Source organism: Centroberyx affinis, unplaced genomic scaffold (genome assembly GCF_046629955.1).
Source record: "Centroberyx affinis isolate AG114_WGS23_722 - 3 ecotype Tasmania unplaced genomic scaffold, CSIRO-AGI_Caff_v1 ptg002136l_1, whole genome shotgun sequence".
Taxonomy (NCBI): domain Eukaryota; kingdom Metazoa; phylum Chordata; class Actinopteri; order Beryciformes; family Berycidae; genus Centroberyx; species Centroberyx affinis.
This window is the reverse complement of record NW_027280457.1, coordinates 32,193-52,005: the sequence shown is the minus strand read 5'-3', so window position 1 is coordinate 52,005 and position 19,813 is coordinate 32,193. Positions and strand designations below refer to the sequence as shown.

Below are 19,813 nucleotides of genomic sequence, written 5' to 3'. Positions count from 1 at the left end.
GATGGAAGTGTAAATGGCTCAGTTAAAATAAATACTAACCTTTGATCTTTTTTAGAGCCCTTCAATTGCCATATTACTCACACACGTAATAATTTTGGTGTTTTTCATATCCGCACATACCTAGCTAGTTGCTCATAGCTGTGACCCTCCTGTTACGGTATGGTCTCTCTGACCACTAGGCCACTGTAATCTCACGTGTTACCATGGTAACTCTTCTATAAAATCGAACACGCTAGATGTCTGAACAATAAAATAACTTTAAAAACAAAACTGCAACAAATGGAATTGTATCAAAATAGGACAATACACAGATCCGTTTACTGTGATTGGCTGAATCTGCAAGAGGAATCGTTTTGGAAAACCTGCATCACTGATGCATGATGGCTGCAGGAGGCCGGCAGCACTTCTGCAATGTCTAAATGTCATTTTTAAGTAGGTAAGTGATTGGTTACAGGAAATGATTAAGGCTTAACAACAACAAGTCAAAGCTTGTGGAGCCTCATTGTGTGTAGAGCAATTTTTTGTAGCTTGTCCAACTCGCACAATAGCTCTTGAATACCGTTTTGTTTTTTTTCAGATGTGACAGTTAAACTGAAGAAAAGACACCGCTCACCCGGTATAATGAGGTGCTGCAGCTGGAGAGTTGTAGACTTGACTTGAAAGAGGCATCTGCACACTCAAAATCTGTGCAAAAATCATTTATTGCGGGCTTCCGGTCAGGAGACATTCTTCAAGGCAACTCCTGACCAAAAGCTCCCAATAAAATGATTTTTGCACGGACTTTGAGTGTGCACATGCCTCTTTCAAGTAAGATGCGACATAGCAAATGGAGGGAACCTTTCCAAAATGCTTTAGTCATTTTATCAAAATGTTGCTATACCGAAAATCCAATAGCAAGTAAATAAAATCGATATTTCAAAAGCACAGCTGGGTTTATCCTTAAAAGCAGCTGTTTTGTAAGCAGAGATCTTAAGATGACTTCTAACTTTAGCAGCAATCCATAATGTGCTTTGCTTTGTGCTTTGTTTTGTAAGAGTATTTGTAAGAGAGAAAAAAACGAAATATTTCCAAATATTTCTTGCATTCCTGGACTCCCCACCTTCAACACACTCATTTCTTTTTGCCCATTGTATTTCTTCTATTTTCCTCTTTTCACGATTTCTGTGTAAACTGTTTATCTATCTACACTTCTATTTAATTGCCACATACGACAGTCAAAGTCTCTATGAATGACAACCTCTTCCCCTGCCAACCTTCGTTAAACCACACGCCCAATTCAAAGCGTCCCGTCTGTCATCGCAGCAGCTCACACACCCCGAACAACACCGCAAACAATCCACAGTTGACATTTAACAACGTGCCCGCCTCTCTGTAAAAGGGTAAATAAATTACAGAGGAGCTTTCCACGCCCTAACCTGACTTCTCACTTTTCACTGATCATAGGTGCTACATGTCTTTTTCCTCCTCTGTGATACAATGACAGCAGTGTTGCAGAGAAAGTGAACCCATGGCTCAGCTTGGCATCCGTCACCGATGATCCACCTCTGCAGGCCCAGCGAGTCTTTCTGAAAACAAGGCCGGGGTCAAGTGGCAGCTGAGAGTTAGTTTCCTCAGTTTGCCTGCCAAGAGTTTGTTTTAGTCTGGCAGCCGGGGGTGACAGGTGACAGAAAGCGAGGAGGAATACCTGAAAAGTTTCATTCCGAGATGAAACACCCACGGTTTTGAAAGAAGGTGACAAGTTCACTGACAAGGTGGCAAATGGTAAGAGTTTATTAAAACAGAAAAAACACAGACTGTAAAAAAACAAAACAATGAATGAAGTAGAGTATGTAGCATAATTTGTTTTCGGTAACACACAAGATTAGGGAACACATATTAACTATTAATAAGTTTCTTATTAACATGCATATTAGTAGTATATTGGTCATTATTAGTCATTACAAACCACTTATTAGCACCTTATTCTGCACTATTGTATTCTACAAGTATAGCCCATTAACTATGGCTTTTCCCTCAACAGCCTCCTAATTAGTGCTCACTGCAGTCAGTAAGGAAGTTTTGCTGGTTTCTCATGTTTGTTAAATGGATAAAAAACATTTCCTGTGCAATTTTGGGAAGGAAACCAATATATTGTAATCCATTAGAAATGTTCAAATGATTCATATGAATTTAAGTTATTCACAAAGCCTAATTAAGTTGGATATTCTTGTGATACTCGCACCTTATGAGCCCCATGCTGAGCAAGAGCCTGATTCATGTGCAACAACTTCCTCACTGACTGCTATAAGCACTAATGAGGAGGGGAAACCCATAGTTAATGGGCTTTACTTGTAGAATACTGTCAAAGAGTTAGCATGCTATCCTTTAAAAACCAGAATTTGCTTTAATTGTGTGCCATTAATCGTTGTGTAAAAGTAGGCCTGTAGGTGTCACTTTTTTCAATGGCAGAACCACAGAAACCATAATAATGTGTTTTTACAGCTCCAGTCAAGTCAGATAGGTTAATATTGGAGCATATTGAATATTAAGCTTGTCCAATATGTAATTAAACCTTTTACATAATATGCTTCAATAAGGTAGGATCTGGTGTGAACAGTGCTTAATAAAGTATCTAGCTAACATGGACTGGCCACTTTATTAGGTACACCATCACATTTACGCATACAGCTTGTTCTTCGGAACAGGGAGTCACATGTAAATACAGCATGAGTATAAAGCTTGCAGAAAGGGTTGAGAGGGTCAGTGACTGTTTGAATAAATGTTGGAAGGGGCAAGAGACGCCATCCAAGTGACTTTGAGTGTGTGTTCGTTGGTGCCAGAAGTGTCGAGAGTTTACTGAGGACGGTGTGAGCAACAAGCTGCAGTCCAGTGGGGGGAAATGAGTAGAGAGGGCAGGGGAGGATGGCGGACCACAGGTACGCAAATAACAGCCGAGCACAACAGTGACGTGCAGAAGGGAAACTCAGAACATAAAACTCATTGAACCTTGAAGTGGAAGAGCTGCAGCAGACTGAAGAGTGGAAATACGCTTCCTGGTCTGAGTTTCTCTTGTGACATGCTGATGGCAGGGTAAAAATTTGTGAAAAAAAACATGAATCCATGGATCCATCCTGCCTGGTGTCAACAGAGCAGGCTGGTGAGGGTGCTGTTCTGGTGTAGGGAATGTTGTCCTGGCTCACATTATGAAGTTATTATTATTATAAGTAAAGTTCGGGAACAAGACCACGCCTCAAGCACACATTCAATTTCCTGCTCCACCCTATGTAAACGCGCCTAACCATGACCTTTTCTCTCTCTCGTATGTCTCAGTTCTCTCATTCCCCCCCACCACCTCCCCCCAACCCCTTGCTCTTCTCTCTCAGTACAGGAACCACGGGGGGGAAATGATGGAGCCAAGAAGACTCCCCATCAGCGAGACAGTGCCCCCACCCTGAGTCTCAATTCCCTGGTTCCTCGAGCCAGTGGCGGACTGGCCATCGGGAGTACCGGGACAATTCCTGCTGGGCCGCTCGCTTTATGGGCCGGTGGCCACGGCACTTTGAGCCGCCTCTTTCATAAACAAAACGACAGAGAGAGAGAGAGAGAGAGAGAGGTTGAGAGAGAAACATAGAGAGAGAGAGATGAGAGAGAGAGACAGAGAGAGAGAGAGGTGAGTGAGAGATGCCCCCATCCCTCGCAAACGGAGCGTCAGATCAGCACGATCAGACAGTAGGCTAGTATTTTGGAGAAAAACTTAACAAAATGGAAATGAATCCTTCCGAAAAACGAAAAGGTGGGGCAGAGAAATTGAGGAATAAAAAAAATGAAGGCCCGTGAAGCTGAGGCATAAAAAAAGAGGGGTTGGGTTAGCGTTAGCCAAAGTGTGCCTTGTCTTCATGCTGAATAAAATGGAGTAGAACAGAATACAACTTGTGTTACTTTTTGTAGGGAATGTCCTCCCATGTGGGTAATATTGATGTAAGGAATATGGGTCTTTTCACAATGAGTGGCACTCATTATGAGGAGTTATCAATTTTCATAAAGTGGCACAAATCGTAAAATAAATATTCCTGAGTAGGAAAGAGAGAGATCCGCACACCAAATAGCTCTCATATTTTATTTTCTACTGCGTGACGTTTCGAGCACTATAGGCTCTTCCTCAGACTGCTTCACATTCAAGATAAATATTCCTACAATGTCTAAAAATCTGTCTCATATCAGTCTCATAAAGTTAACTATCAATCGGAAATATTAACTAACAACTCAATAATTGTTAATAGTTCATCTCAATTAAAATACAATATTATACCTTTGGTTAACACAAAATTAACAATATTGATCATCATACTGTATATACTAATAAGTAGTGATACTAAGTCTTGCTGTATTCATGTATGCGGGGTGGGGATGGTGGAATATTCACAGGCTGGATGTGGGCCGGTCTGGGTCAAAAAGTACAGACCCTTGTTTCATCCCTCCACCCTCGACCCTTGTTTCATCCCTCCATTCTCGACCCCTCTTTCCCTCAATAAACCATCTTAATACGTCTCATAGTGGCGTGGTCTTTGTTAGTGAAAGGCCTCATGGGACCAATGGAGCATCATTTGAACACCACAGTGAACCTTAGTGCTGTTGCTGAACCAGGTGCATCTCTTCATGCCTGCAGTCTAAACCTTTACACTGTGTTTGATACCTCCAACAGGATAATGCTCCGTGTCATGAAGCACGCATCGTCTCAAGAAGGTTCCTGCAACATGAACCTGACTTTACTTGCTGCTCAGTCCCCAGATCGCACCTTTGGTACGAGGTGGAAAGGCCTTGAAGAATTTAGGCTGTTCTGGAGGCAAAATGGTGGTGTACCTAATAAAGTGCAAGGTTGCAATGTGCGACAAGCTTGCAGTAAAAAATGGGACTTAAAAAATGTGCATTTACATTTGCATTTGATGACGTTCCTACCCAGGTCTGGAAAGTCTGGAAATTTTTCAAAAATTTATTTGACAGTGTCTAGTTTTTGATTTTTTGTGAATTGCACTGGAAAATCTACACTGATATGAAACTGACAAAAAAATTAATTATTTGACAGAATATTGCACTTGTGATTTAAACTGTGAATTGTTCTAGTCATAAATATTTTAGAACTTTAAAATTGTTTAAAGGAAAGTGATTTAGTTTGTGTCTGCAGGATTTACTGAGTTTGAGTCTGATGAAATGTTTTGATTCATGGACCAAACATTACCTGCAGCTCTAAAACTCATTCAGAAATCCATTTCGGACAAAACTCTTTTAATTAATTGCAGCCTCCTCAATTTGGAAATTGTAGAAGTTCATATTGCAATTTTGATTTTTGGTTTTTTGACTAATTGTTCAGCTCTGCTTGTGATATTTGCTGCAGCTGTTGTAGTGGCCTAGTTGAGTGTCATATTGCCCAAACACTACTGAACACTGACTAAAACATTCAAATCTCAAATTAATGTCTGGTAAAATTATGTATCTTTAAAATGGAGTTTAAACAGGAATCTTGGACCGGTGGCCCTGCAGGACGGAGCGTGATCACCTGACTCCTCCTCTGTTGCTGAGCAACAAACACAACAGCCTCCTCTGCTGTTACCAGTAAAGTGTTTACCTCCACAGTGACTCACCCTCCCTTTCACAATGTTTTTTATTCTGTTCTGAAGAATTGAGCTTCTTATCTACAGAGATTTGTCACCAACACTCCTGCAGCTTCATTTTCTCAGCTCTCACCTGAAGATTTGGATCTTATCTTTGCACGGACCAATTACTGCCTCAATATTTTTAGCTCTGAAAATCTCCCACTCCTAGGAACCTTATCAGTGCATATGCTTTTTTAAATGGGTTATCAAGGTTACATCTTATCTTGTAATTTAAAAAAAGCACTGTCACAGTCTTGTTCACACACACACAAAAAGGACTCATCTGATCGACATTCTATCTCTCTATCCGAGTTCTCAGAGTTTAAGGTTCATAGCATTTAAACAAGAGCTTCTCAAACGCTTTACTGAACCGGTTGGCTTGATAATCACAGTCTGGTGATTTATGGCATTTCAATCAAGACATGAAGGCATCTAGCCCTGAAGCTGGATATGAAGTAGTTTCTAACCCTCAGGCTCTTGGGTGTTCTCCAGCTTCTGGTTTCACTCAAAAAAACACTTGTCATTCTTACAGTTGGCCCGCAGTGAAGCGTACAAATTGTAAATGGATGTGAGACAACCTGTATGTGAACCTAAAACTCGAAAGGAATGGCTCGAAACTCTCCCCGCAGAATGTGCCTGAAGTAGGCTACATGCACAGGGCACAGCTACACAGGTGAGAGTTATCACCACTTTTATATGCAAGTTTTCAAAGCAACATGAGGCGAGGAACAGTTCCAAAGAGGCCAAATAGTTGAATAGGCCCTCTTCACAAACATGGCTGCCGTACTTCCCCAGGGTATGGATCAGTTCTCACCATTGCCAGCAAAAAGCCAACTTTCTGTCACCTGTAATCCTGTCTGAGATGACGTATTTTGTGTTTCAACATAGTGTATAACACAGTTCAAGTGTTTGTAATTGACAGATCTTTCTGTTTCTGCACAAATGCTAATTGGCTAACTAAGGCTAACGGTAATTTCTGTACTGTTAGCATTTTGTGAGCCTCGATCAAATCAGTCGTCTGTAGCTATGCCCTGCGAAAGTACGGCAGCCATGTTTGTGAAAAGGGCCTATCGCAGGAGAATCAGTCATAAAAGTGTTTATGCATGGCAACGGGAACAGTCTGGAAAAATCATGACAACATATCATGGCAGAGTGATCTATATGGAGCAGTTTGCTCTCTTTATAAACAGTCCAAAAAGAAGCATGCTTCAGGTGCTTGAGCTCCAAAGAGCATATGGACTGAAACATGATGAAAAGAAGAACTCACACACTGGCTCTAGGAATAATCAGGAATAAGGAATAAGGAATAATCCAAAATAGAGGCTTAAAAATATTTATTTACATGACGTTCTCTAGTGCAAAAAAAAACTGATAGAATAACAAAAAAAAGGTGCAGAAACAAAAGGCTTTGATTTATACCATCTTCGTTTTCTTTTGTTTGTGCACCTTTTTTTTTTGTTATTCTATCACATTTTTTTTTTTGCACTAGAGCAGGTCATGTAAATCAATTTTTCTATTTGATGCAAACAACAGTAAGCCTCTATTTTGGATTATTGGACTTTTCGAGACAGTAGACTGAATCTGTTCTGAAGGAAAACATTAGCCCTAGTCTTATTATTATATAATTTATGTTATTTATGTTGCTTCACTATGAGGAGTCTGCTGAGTGCCTAAAATAAAATGACTAAAATGGCTGTACAAATCTTTTAGGTATGCAGTGCACTTGAAGGGCGCTTCCTAGTCTTTTGGCTTTCCTTGTCCTACATTTGCCAAATGATACCTTTGCCTTACGAATAAAGCATGACGCATCATGTTGGATTACAGCCACTTTATTGCTGCCAACAGTACTTGACTTCGCCTCATACTGTTCAATCCCTGTCACACCCATAATCACGTAATCCTCTCTGGTATTATTTAGGTATAATGAAGAGAAAGGAGCATCGGAGAAAGGACTGAGTCCGCCGGTGTGAAAGTGAAGCATCAGCAGGTTCTCCACGCACACACATTACAGATATATTGTTATTCTGTAATTAAGTTAGTTAGGCTGATATTTGCTGTCAGAGAGAACAGCTCATGCTCAGTGACAGAGCAGGAAACTAGTTGTGTCTGCCAGCTGCAAAAAATCTCCAAATGCACCACCAACTTTCACCGTTTTACCAAGCAAAGAAATATTTAGAACAGAATAGCACTTCCAAATCATCGCCAGTAGAGTAGATAAACCTTACAGCCACAGCCGACATCTACCAGCATTTGATTGATGGCAGAGTTTATTATGGCCACGTTCACACTGCAGCTGAAGTGTCTTAATTCAGATATTTTTTCCCCTCACATGTGACACAGATCTGATGTTTTCTCATCAGTGTGAACAGCAAAAAGCCGCATCAAGTCACATTTTGTTTCAGTTCCAATTTTTGCGGTACGAAATCGGATCCAGGGGCGTGACACCTACAGTGCGACTTGTATTTGAATGCTCAAAACGTGATTTGTCAGCGTTGCCATGACAACAAGTAAATCTTACGTCGTTCACCTGAGACAACTGTCATAATTTTGGTGCCCCAGCAGCTTGGATGAGCAGCGTTAGCACGGAGAACAACGAGACACAACAGTGGAAAGAAAGCAAAATAGTCGACTTGCTTTGTATTTAGGGAGGCAACTCAAACTTGGCTTCAGTCTTGATGCCAGCATTTGATGTCTAAAGACAGGTATGAATGCTGGATTAGTTCCTTTACACGGCTGGATTAATAAACAAGCCCGTACATGTGTTTGTCCTGTCATTCACCCTCTCAGTTACCATTCTATTATCATACAGTATTATGCTGTTTACAGAGGAGGAGGTGCAGCCTCAGATAGTCAGAGCAGAGATGGACATTTTCACAGATCATGTCACTACATTTATCTCAGTTTAGGAGCAAGCACTGCAGAGCCACGCATTCATAGATACCATGCTCCATGCTAACACTTTAGCATAAACTATGTTGAGTGATAGTAGGCTCCAAGCTAACACTTTAGCATAAAATATATTGAGTGATAGTCTCAGTGCTAGCATACACTATGTGGGGTTTTAATAGGCTGCTAGCATTATCTGAAGTGAGAAAATTAACAGCAGCTCTAGTTAAACGGTAGGAAATCTTAAATGTTACACTGCCAAGTCTGGCAGTTTTGTGTATGAGATTGGTAAAATTTACACAAAATAACCTACTGTTTTGAACTAGCAGAGGATACGAAGTTGTCATGATCTGTCCCTGTCTGTCCCTGTGTCCTGGTTAACCTCTCCTTTCACTCCCCAGTCCTGCCATCCTCCTGCCAGCCACCAGATGTCCTCGGACTTTCCTTCCTTCAGCACACACACACCTGTCAGCCATCAGCCATCAGCCCTGTTTCTTTGTTCCCCCGTTACCTGCCTGTTTCCAGCCAATTGGCTCCCGGACTCTCTCCCCTCCTGCCAGCTGTTCCTCGTGTGTCATTAGTCCCTGTCTGTATATATAGGTTGTGTTTTTCAGTGTGTGTTGCCAGTTTGTCATTTTGTTATGTGTTGTGTTCCTCGCCTGGTTACCTGTCCTGATTCCCTGTGTTTCTTTAGTAAGTCTTTTCCTAACTACCTGCCAGCCTTGGACTCCTTGTTTGTTTATTTTTGCCTTTTGCCTGTCGGCCTCTTTGAGTTCTTGCCTTTTTGCATTACCTGCTTTATTTTGTACTTTGCGTCAGTTCCCCATTAAATCCTTTTACGTCACCCCAGTTCTCTGTGTGCCGGTCTGCGTTTGGGTCCAGCCCCCGAGTTTCTCCACAAACGTGACAGAAGTTGCTCACCTGAAATAGTTCAAAAAATAAACCTGGCTTGTACATCAGCTATACTGAGTCAATGATATCTCATTTTTGAAAATTAGAAATTCACAGGCCATATAATAAAAACCACTAACAACTTTTTATTACTAAAAGGCCCATCTTCTTACTTTGGATAATACTTCAATACTATCACTCAATATAATGTATGCTAAAGTGTTGCATGGAGCAACAGAACACATCACCTAACAGGGAAGTTGAGCAATCTCCCTAAATTATTAGGTATTCCTTTACCACTGCTTACATTAAAAGGAGACAGGTTTAAGTGTCAGTCAGTGTTTCCTCTTTATTCCTTCAACTTTTTTCATCAGGATTCCTGCAGAAACTATATGCATCAGGCCATTTGGTAAGATTTTTTCCCCATATACACCTGCCTGAGTTTTTTGTTGTCAGATATGTATGAAGGTTTTATTGTAGCAAAACTGATAACTTGTATGTTGGAATTTCATTCACTTACAGAATATTTTCACTCACCTGTGGCCTGAAGTTGAATTCACAGAAAGGATTTAAAAATGTGCAAGTGAACATCTGACTGACTGGAGCTGAAGCTGCAAATGCTGTAATATGTTTTCACATTTTTTAAAAATATATTTATTATTCTTATTATTCTTATTATTCTTATTATTATTTATTTTTTTCAAGTACAAATATAACTCTGTGATTCTGAGTGTAAATCATGCAAGATCCTAGGTGTTTTGCTCCAATAAATCCTTCATAGATATGACTCAGACAAGAATTGCAGAACTCTTTATATTTTAGCTGGACAGATAACAAGGTGGAGAGTGAAACCTGTGATCTAAATGGTCACTTATCTATTGTCTTCTATCTATCCAGTGTACATTTATTATTTGGATTCAGGTGGTCAGAAACCATGACTAGCTGGTTTATGAGTTTAATGAAAGCTTTTTCACAGACGGTTTGTGATTGTTCCTCTGTGGGTCTTCTGCATCCTCTGCTGCTGAACATTACATGGTGCAGATTATAAAGACTGATGCAGGGATGAGCTGCAGTTCTCTCTTATGGCAGAAGAGGGCAGTCTTCACTCACAGTGAGGAAAAGCACAAGGTAAACAAACACTAAGGCTCTGCTGCACCTCAACCTGTATAACAGCTGCTTCACCACCTGTTGAATGTCAAGTTTCAAGTTTCCAATCAGTCGATCCACATCTGGTAGAAGAGACACAAGAATAACAGGAGGTTGATGAAGGGCCGGTGAAGGAGCTCAGTGAGATAGAGGGGAGCCAGGTTGTGGAGAGCTTTAAAAGTGATGAGGAGGAGTTTGAAATAAATATGTTGTGTGACAGGGAGCCAGTGGAGGTTTTGCAGGACAGGAGTGAGTGAATTCTGGATGTGTTGAAGTTTTCAGAGGATTTTGGAGGATGTACCATAAGGGATGCTGTTGCAGTAATCCAGTCTGGAGGTGATGAATGCATGGGTTGGTGTTTCTGCAGCTGAGAAGGTGTTTGAATGAGAAGGTGTAAGCTGTTTTGCTTATGTGATTGACATGTTGTTCTAATGAGAGATTTTGGGCCAATGGTGATGATTTCAGATTTGTGACAATTCAGTTTGAGGAAGCTGGTTTGGAGCCAAGACTTTATTCCCAGTTGGTCAGGGTTAGTGGTGATTGCTCTGGTGGAGACGTAGAGCTGGATGTCATCGGCGTAACAGCGGAACTGAAGGCCATGAGGACGGATTATGTGGCAGAGGGGGGGGAGAAGAGGAGGGGGCCGAGCACTGAACCCTGGGGAACACCTTGGGAGAGAGAAGCAGTGGAGGATTTACAGTTGTTGATGCTGATGTGCTGGTTTCTGTCGGAGAGGTAAGATTTACACCAGGAGAGGGCAGTGCCGGTTCAGGGTGATATGTGCAGTCTGATGTTTGCTGTATGTCCTTCCCTTTCCCTTTCACAGGTGTCACAAATAGGGTGGACAGGTGGGACACCTGTCAGACAGATTCACACTGTGACGGCTGTGTTTTTACGAGTGTGTTTACATGTGTTGTTCTCAGGAAGATGGCACACTTGTTTCTTTGTAAGCTGAGTTTGCCTTGATGGTGTTTCAACAATGTTTCAGCACTTTTCATAACAGGGAAATCTCCCAAACACTTGGTGTATTGTGAGTTTAAAGGATATAGCTGGTGTTTTTAATGCATTACTTATTGCATAGGATTTGTTGACTATAAGAAATGCATTAAAAAACACCAGCATTATCCTTTAAGAAAGCTTTTTTTTACAGACGGTTTGATTGTTCCTCTGTGGGTCTGCTGCTGAACATTACATGGTGCAGATTATAAAGACTGATGCAGGGATGAGCTGCAGTTCTCTCTTATGGCAGAAGAGGGCAGGCTTCACTCACAGTGAGGAAAAGCACAAGGTAAACAAACACTGAGGCTGAAGTTTCCAATCAGTCCATGTTTGCTAACCGAAACAGGAGTTTTATTTACCATTATCACTCTGCTCCAACACTAACTACTAACTACAAATTACTGGGGAGAACTGTGGAAAATCAGTAGTTTCTTGGTCCATGGTCAAGCTCAAAGCAGACATAATGAGCTGAGCCAGAATCTTCTTGTTTGCTCAAACCCAAACCCGTTCAAACTAATCACAATTCAGACTTTGAGCTCCAATCCCCTACTACCAGTTGAAACAATTATACCATATAGACAACAGGCATGATGTAGCTGGCAAAACAGGTAGACTAGTAAAAAAGGTGGCAAACAGATCAACTAGAGAGCCGGGGTCCGTTTCACAAAGCAGGTTTAGTGAAAACTCACTCAAACCAGAGAAAGAGGGGTAACTCTAGCCTGTTTCACAGAGAGAGGTAACTTAAGCTCTCGGTCAGTTACCATAGTAACAGACTCTATGAACCTAACCTGGGGTCCGTTTCACAAAGCAGGTTCAACAAACTCTGAGTCTAACCGTGAACTCTGAGTTGATCTACTCTGAGATAAGAAACTCTGAGTTTTCGGTTCCAGAACAGCTGATTTGAGTTAGTTTGATCAACTCGGATTAGTTTCACCTGGAGTTAAGCACGTGCACCACCACTATAAAAAGAATCACCATGGCAACGGGGAAGAGGAGGGCTGCGTTTTTTACCCCACTAGAACTGGAAATCTTAATGCGCTCATACGGCGAATTTGAACATGTTTTTAGAAAAAAGTGCAACACCGCTGCAGCTGCAAAAGAGAGGGAGACGGCGTGGGAGAACATTGCTGCTCGGGTCAATGCGTAAGTTTAAATGTAGTCCTTTGCAATCACAATAATATTATAGGGGAAAACTGCTTGAATGGTAGCTCATTAATTTATTTCATTTAGGTGCAATCCCGCGGGGGAGAAGCGCACTTGGCAGCAGCTTAAGATGAAATATAAAAACATTGTTCAAACAGGTAAGACCTCGGCATAATTTAATGGGGGTACCTCATTTTGATCATGTTTTACATTGTAAAGTAAATATTAAGTGGCTGTTTGACTGTGCAGTTGTTTTATCCCCAACATAATGCTGTTTTCACACACATAAATGTCTTCTCATCTATATCATATTCTGTTAAATAATTAAGCCTATTTAAACTAACACAGACTTCTACTCAGCCAACAGAAAGAAGGCAGATGTCCGTAAAACGGGTGGTGGCCCAGCACCGCCACCTCTAACGGAGGCAGAGGAGCTGGCCCTAAGCCAGAATTTAGGAAGGCCAGTGGCTGAGGGAATCCCTGGAGGGAGCTCATCTTCAGAGCTCACCCCCCAAGACACAAGTGCCTTTATAAAATGTAATATGCCTAGGCCTATATATCTTTTTTAAGCCTATTCATAAAAATATTTATTTCCCTTTCATGTCTTTTTTTTTTTTTTCTTTTGTCCCAACAGATTCTGATGGCGCTATCTGCCTGGTGGAGCCCCCTCACGCCACAACAGACCTTGTAACTGTAAGTAGGCAATACTCCAAAGATTTTGCCAAATGGTATTTTAAGTATACTGAAACATATCACTCATCTAGGATGAAGAGCACGAGGAAACTGTGTCTGCTGCCTTTACAGAGGGGGATCCAGAAAGGCCTATAGAGGTAACATCTTGATATGTTACTGATAGTTCTCTTCCCATTTACATTTCTTAACATTCTGGTGGAATATAGAGTGTGACATTTAGCCTACACTGAAGTATTAACACATTCTCATCCTTTTTAACAGGGCATGGCTGGGCAGCAGCAGGAGGGTCCCTCAGCTTCCACTGCACAGATTGACACAGTGAGATGGATGTTCAGTAAACACCAGAGGTTCATTCTGTGGAATTCATGTGCAACTGTATAATTTAATGTCCTCCTTATGTATTCCCAGTTACCAGTAAAAGAGATTTATAAAATTCACCTGCTGAAAAAAATCCAAAAAACCGACAAAGAAATGCAATACTTGGACCGCCAGATTAGGAGGGCAGATCTAGAAATTGAAATACTGGAGCACAAATTAGAGGTGGGTGCATGGTCACAGGTGAATTATGTGAATTATGTTAACTATTGGAAAATTAACTAAACTAGCTCTTGTATTTGTAGGAAATAAAGAAGACCAAATGAAGTGTGTATTGTGTCTTTATTTGACTGCTGTGGTGGTGATGATGGTGACTCAATCTCTGAAGTGACTATGGCATATGGTGTCTCTGACTGCTCTGCCGTCCTGCATAGCTGGCAGGTGGATGGGGTCATCATCAGGGTCTTCAATTTGTAGGGCAGGGTGTTGCTCTCCTCTAATAGTGGCAATATTATGAAGAACAACACATGCCACAATAATATCACAGGCCCTCTCAGGGGTCACCCTGAGGTGACGTAGGCACTGGAAACGGGCTTTCAGCAGGCCTATGGTCATCTCCACCCGGGCTCTCGTCCTGCAGTGAGCCCGGTTGAAGTTCTGTTGGGGGCCTGGTTCAGGGTCAGGGTAAGGGGTCAGCAGCCTAGGTTGGCATGGGTAACCTCTGTCACCCAGCAGAAGGCCATCAAACTCTCCTGTAATGTATAGTGGACACATCAGAGTATATTAAAGGAGGGAGACAAGTGAATTATATATATCTTTAGGCTGCTTACCACGTTGCAGTCTGTTGCTCAGGTTAGACTTGCGATAAATCCTTGAGTCATGAACAGACCCAGGCCACTTGGCCTCCACATTGGAAATTAGGTATGCAGCATCACATATGATCTTGACAGTACAGAGAATGACAGATGTTGAACTATGATGCAGTCTTTAACATTTTGAAACAGTAGTCAATCTACACGTACCTGCACATTTATGCTGTGAATGGACTTCCTATTCACATAATCTGCTTCATTATGTGAGGGAGCCGTGATGGGGATGTGTGTGCCATCTATGCAGCCAATCACACTGGGAAATCCTAAAAGAAATTAAAATGACATTAACAGAATATAATTTAAAATTCATTTAACGGATCTCTACATCATTCACCTGCAATCCTGTGGAACTCCTCCTTGATGACTCTGACAGGTTTATGTCCAGGGAAAACCACAAAGATGGGTAATAGCCGTTTCAGGGCGAGGCACACTTTTCTGACCGCCCTGCATACAGTTGCCTTACTCAAGTGCTCTGCATCTCCGACATTATACAAAAAACTCCCATTTGCAAAGAAACGCAGCGCAACACACAATATCTGCTGGGATGTGAGAGCATGACTACGGCTGGTAATGTTGCAAATGTAAGGACGGATTAGGTTGTGTATGTAGATGATGGACTGTGACGTGAAACGGTACCGCTCAAAAAGATAATTGTCTGGAAATGCCAGAACATCTATGCGCGGTCTGATAACCATCTCCCGACGAATATTTAATTCCCTGCGCAGTAATGCTGCACCTTCATCCACGGGATCGTTGTCAAAAGGACATGCCATGTTAGTGAAAAAAGTGGACTTCTAATACAGGCCTACTGACTGATTTTTTTAAATAACAGACGGCAGAACTATGTTACGCCAAAACTCGCCTGCTGACTGAATGAATGAGGAAATCAAATACAGTGTGTGGCTGACAGAGGGCGGAGACAGAGAGAAACTCGAGGTTCATTGAGAAAAACCTGGTCCCGACCAGGTTAGGTTCATAGAGTCTGTTACTATGGTAACTGACCGAGAGCTTAAGTTACCTCTCTCTGTGAAACAGGCTAGAGTTACCCCTCTTTCTCTGGTTTGAGTTACCTCCCTTTGTGAAACGGAAAACTCTGAGTTTCCCTCAGTTCAGGGTTAACAGACTCAGAGTTTTCACTAAACCTGCTTTGTGAACCGGACCCCTGGAAGTGTGCACAACAACAAACCGTGTATAGCACAACAAACCGGCAGTGACTGGTTCTGTCAGCAGGGTCTTTATACTGGAGTGAGGAGTGGCGATTTCTTGATCCGGGACAGGTGTGCTGATTGCAGATGAAAACCAGGTGTGGAGAGAGCAGGCAAGGAAAAAAGGGGAAGCAAAACAATAGACAGACAAAAATACACCAGCAGGTGTCATGGAGGCTGGATTGTGACACTAACTAATTTTCATCTTTGGTTGAACTATTTCTTTAACTTTTAATTTTCTCTTCAGGTATACAAGACATTTTTTGTTGCGCTGTATGCTGCAATCTGACCCTTAAGGTGCTAACCATAATGTCTGTGTCCCGGGGATATGCAGTGAGGTTTCTAATTATAATCAAGTATATTTTCTGTACTCTTTGTATGTAATCAAATGGCAGCAGGACAAACTGGTGGTTAGGCAGACTGTTCTGTGATGACTGGTCCAATAATAAACACAGTTTACTTGCTTCAGGGATGCTACAAATGGTACTACTACCAAACACACACACACACACACACACACACACTCACACACACACACACACACACACACACACACACACACACACACACACACACACACACACACACACACACACACACACACACACGCACACACGCACATACAAAGACACTGATTCTGTGGATTTATTGAGTGTTTGAGATTTTACTCTGAAACAAGGTTTGAAGCACAGCATTGATAGGAAAACTGTCTTGGCGCTCTCACAGTGTTTTACATCATTCAGTCTAGATAAAGCCACACAGCATCACAGATATCAGACTCAAACAGGTTTTGTCAGATGCATCATCATGTGCCACATCAACTCATATTGTTCAGTTTCTGAGGAGGATCCTCTTGTGCTCTCACACTACTACAAAAATGTGGAATTCATTACAGAACATAGAAGCAAAGGAATAATACAGTAAAGGCAGACAGACATTTCTTGGGTATATTCTTGATTCTGACAAAAATCTGACAGCCCACAGCTTGTGAACATGTTTCAGAGCAACATTTGGGTTTTCCCAGATCACTATGGTGCTCTGACAGCATATTCTATCAGCCCAGAATCATAAATTGTAAAAAAGGAAAGCAGAAGCATGTTGTAAATACAAACTGAATGATGCTTTACATTTCAGCATTTCTGACTTACTCATTTCATTTGTCGTTCACTTGCACCTTCATGACAGGTTCGTAAGTATCTGACATTGTGGCCTCGATGGTAATACCATGACTTTTATAAGTCAGACCGGAGCCATCTGCTTTGCCTCTGATGAAGCACCTTAGCTCTTCATTGTAATACATCTCACAAAAAAGTTTCTCATCACAGTCTTTGCTCATGTCAAAGGGTAAAGGGTAAAGTCAAAGGGCACAGAGAACATGACAGCCATTTTGTCAGTGGACTTGTTGGTACGATTATTGAGGAGATCATAAGTGAAGACGCCAGCAGCTCCCCTCAGTGAGTAAGCAGTCTTGGTGAACAGTGCACTCTCTGATGTGGAAGGGCTAACAAAAGGCGGCAAAGGTTTGGCGCAGCATCCACTTTTACGGTGCTCCCTAGTCATAGAAACAATTGGAGAATCTTAATGAATTGAGGATATTTCGGGATTAATGTTTATGTAAGAGAAAACGTTTTGAAAAAATACACAGCTACCTGGGGTTACAAAGGATGTAGTTAGAACATCCATTTTCAATCTTTATGGTGCACTGCCGATGTGTTGGAACGTGTTGAGCCATGATGACGACCTGTTCAGACAGATGGAGCACAAAGAAATCCCTTGATTTGTGTTCATACAAATTTCACTTCTTTTAACTTGATTTTAAGGTTAAACAAACCCCCTTCATGGTCTAAAATATCCTCAACACATTACACAGATGGCTAAAACACTTGTATCCTGATGGTAACTGTTGCTGACAAGAGCATCAATTTCATTTTAGAAGTGGTACGGACATTTAAGGCGGGGGGTGTGGGGTTTCTCCCCCAGAGGTTTTTTTGCTCGCTAAACAAACCAAACCAGTTGTTTAAATGCCCAAAACTGGTACAACCACTGGGGGCCTGTCTCACGAAGCGAACTTAGTGGGTTAGCGAGCTAACTTTGGGCTGTTTTTTAATGCATTTCTTACCGTCAACAAATCCTTTGAAAATAACAAAATCAACATTGCGTTTGCTCTACTCCCGTTACTTTCTGACTTCCCACGTTCCCTTTTTAGCCGTCAAGTCATTGGCTCCAATTGTAAGCTGAAAACCTTGAAATACAGCTCACAAAGTTACATTTTAAAAATCGATAACTGTTAAAACGCTAACTAAGTTGTTTGAGGAAAAAGTCGGCTGGCCTGTTGCATCGTGATGATGAAATATGCGATGGCTGCTGGGACATGGCTTTACTGGGCATCGGCTACATGGACGAGAGTTGTTGGCAAAACAAATTCATTGCTGATTTTGTTATTTTCGAAGGATTTGTTGACGGTAAGAAATGCATTAAAAAAACACCAGCATTATCCTTTAACCTTGGCTTTTCAGGTTCCTGGCCAGCAGTGCGCGCGGGGCCACACAGGTGCACCTCCACCTCTCCCCCCTCCACACCGCCTCACCCCTGTTCTACATCGGAAGTGTCACACCTGCGGCACATCAGCAATACGCGTGAGTCCTGCTGGTTCCATTTGCGTTTAGCTGCACATTCAACAGCATCAACTCAAACACAAAGCCTCAAAATACACAAGCAGAAATTGAAATACATGTTTGGCTCTGGGCCCAAATACATCTCTGACATGCTTGTGCCATATGAACCTTCTAGGATGATCCTTAGGACATGTGGGGCCTGCTGGCTGTCCCAAGAGTTAGAACAAAACACGGTGAAGCAGCATTTTGTTATCATGCAACACAGACCTGGAATAACCTCTCAGATGATATTAGACAAGTCCCGACTCTGACCACTTTTTAATCAAAGGTTAAAACTTTCCTATTTTACACTGCCTACTCTACCCTGTAATGGCTAAAACGTATCTTTTCAGCTTAGCTTTTAAATAGCCTTCATTTCATTTTAACTGTTTCTGTTCAGGATCCCAACAGAGCTGACACGGACCAGTACGAATTTTCATTGGTCTTGGGTCATTGGGTAATGCTTACTTGCACATGAGTGAACACTATTTGGATGATCCTCATCCATCTGTGGATGGTGAGGTTTTTGACCAAGAGGAGAATCTGTCTGATGTAAATATCAGATCAAGAGTAGAATCAGGAAGGACAGGGGAAAAGAAAATTACAGAAAAACATATGGGTTCACTCACAATGTGCCTCTAAAAGTGAGAGTATTTGTTGTGTTCTTTTATCTTTCTATTTCACTTGATTTGAACTGCACTAGTTTACTTTTTAAGTCTTTTATCTTGTGGATCTCTTGTCTGTACTTTTGCACTTTTTAATTGTAAATATTTTACCTTTACTGTATTTTTATCACTCTGTAAAGCACTTTGAATTGCCCCAGTGTATGAAATGTGCTGTGCAAATAAAGCTGCATTGCCTTGCCTTACATCAGTGATATGGCTGAATATGCCTAGTTAATACATTTTTCCAATCAAATATTGAAATATGTTGGCTGTTTTGCTTATGTGATTGACATGTTGTTCAAATGAGAGATTTTGGGCCAATAGTGATGATTTCAGAATTGTGACAATTCAGTTTGAGGAAGCTGGTTTGGAGCCAAGAATTTATTCCCATGAGGCAGTTGGTTCAGGGTTGAGTGAGCAGTGGTGATTGCTCTGGTGGAGACGTAGAGCTGGATGTCGTCGGCGTAACAGCGGAACTGAAGGCCATGAGGACGGATTATGTGGCCGAGGGGGAGCATATAAAGTATGAAGAGGAGGGGGCCGAGCACTGAACCCTGGGGAACACCTTGGGAGAGAGGAGCAGTGGAGGATTTACAGTTGTTGATGCTGATGTGCTGGTTTCTGTTGGAGAGGTAAGATTTAAAGGGCAGTGCCGGTTTAAATCTTACCTCTCCGACAGACACCAGTACATCAGCTTTCATAACAAAATGATTA

General features: G+C 41.7%; 1 protein-coding gene across 1 annotated transcript; it reads right to left on the bottom strand.

Moving 5' to 3' along the window:
* Positions 1 to 14,078: 14,078 nt before the first annotated feature.
* On the bottom strand, positions 14,079 to 15,348 carry LOC139654689 (putative nuclease HARBI1). Its single transcript, XM_071531828.1, has 4 exons — positions 14,910 to 15,348; positions 14,726 to 14,838; positions 14,534 to 14,645; positions 14,079 to 14,455 (listed from the first exon to the last, which is right to left on the bottom strand). Exons 1-4 carry the CDS (start codon positions 15,346 to 15,348, stop codon positions 14,079 to 14,081), a joined length of 1,041 nt encoding a protein of 346 aa, XP_071387929.1.
* Positions 15,349 to 19,813: the final 4,465 nt, after the last annotated feature.

Coding starts and splice junctions, on each gene's coding strand:
- LOC139654689 (XM_071531828.1), bottom strand. CDS start 15,348: ATGGCATGTCCTTTTGACAACGATCCCGTGGATGAAGGTGCAGCATTA. Junction 14,839..14,909: donor GGAGTTCCACAGGATTGCAG/GTGAATGATGTA, acceptor AATTTCTTTTAG/GATTTCCCAGTGTGATTGGC. Junction 14,646..14,725: donor TTCACAGCATAAATGTGCAG/GTACGTGTAGAT, acceptor TGTACTGTCAAG/ATCATATGTGATGCTGCATA.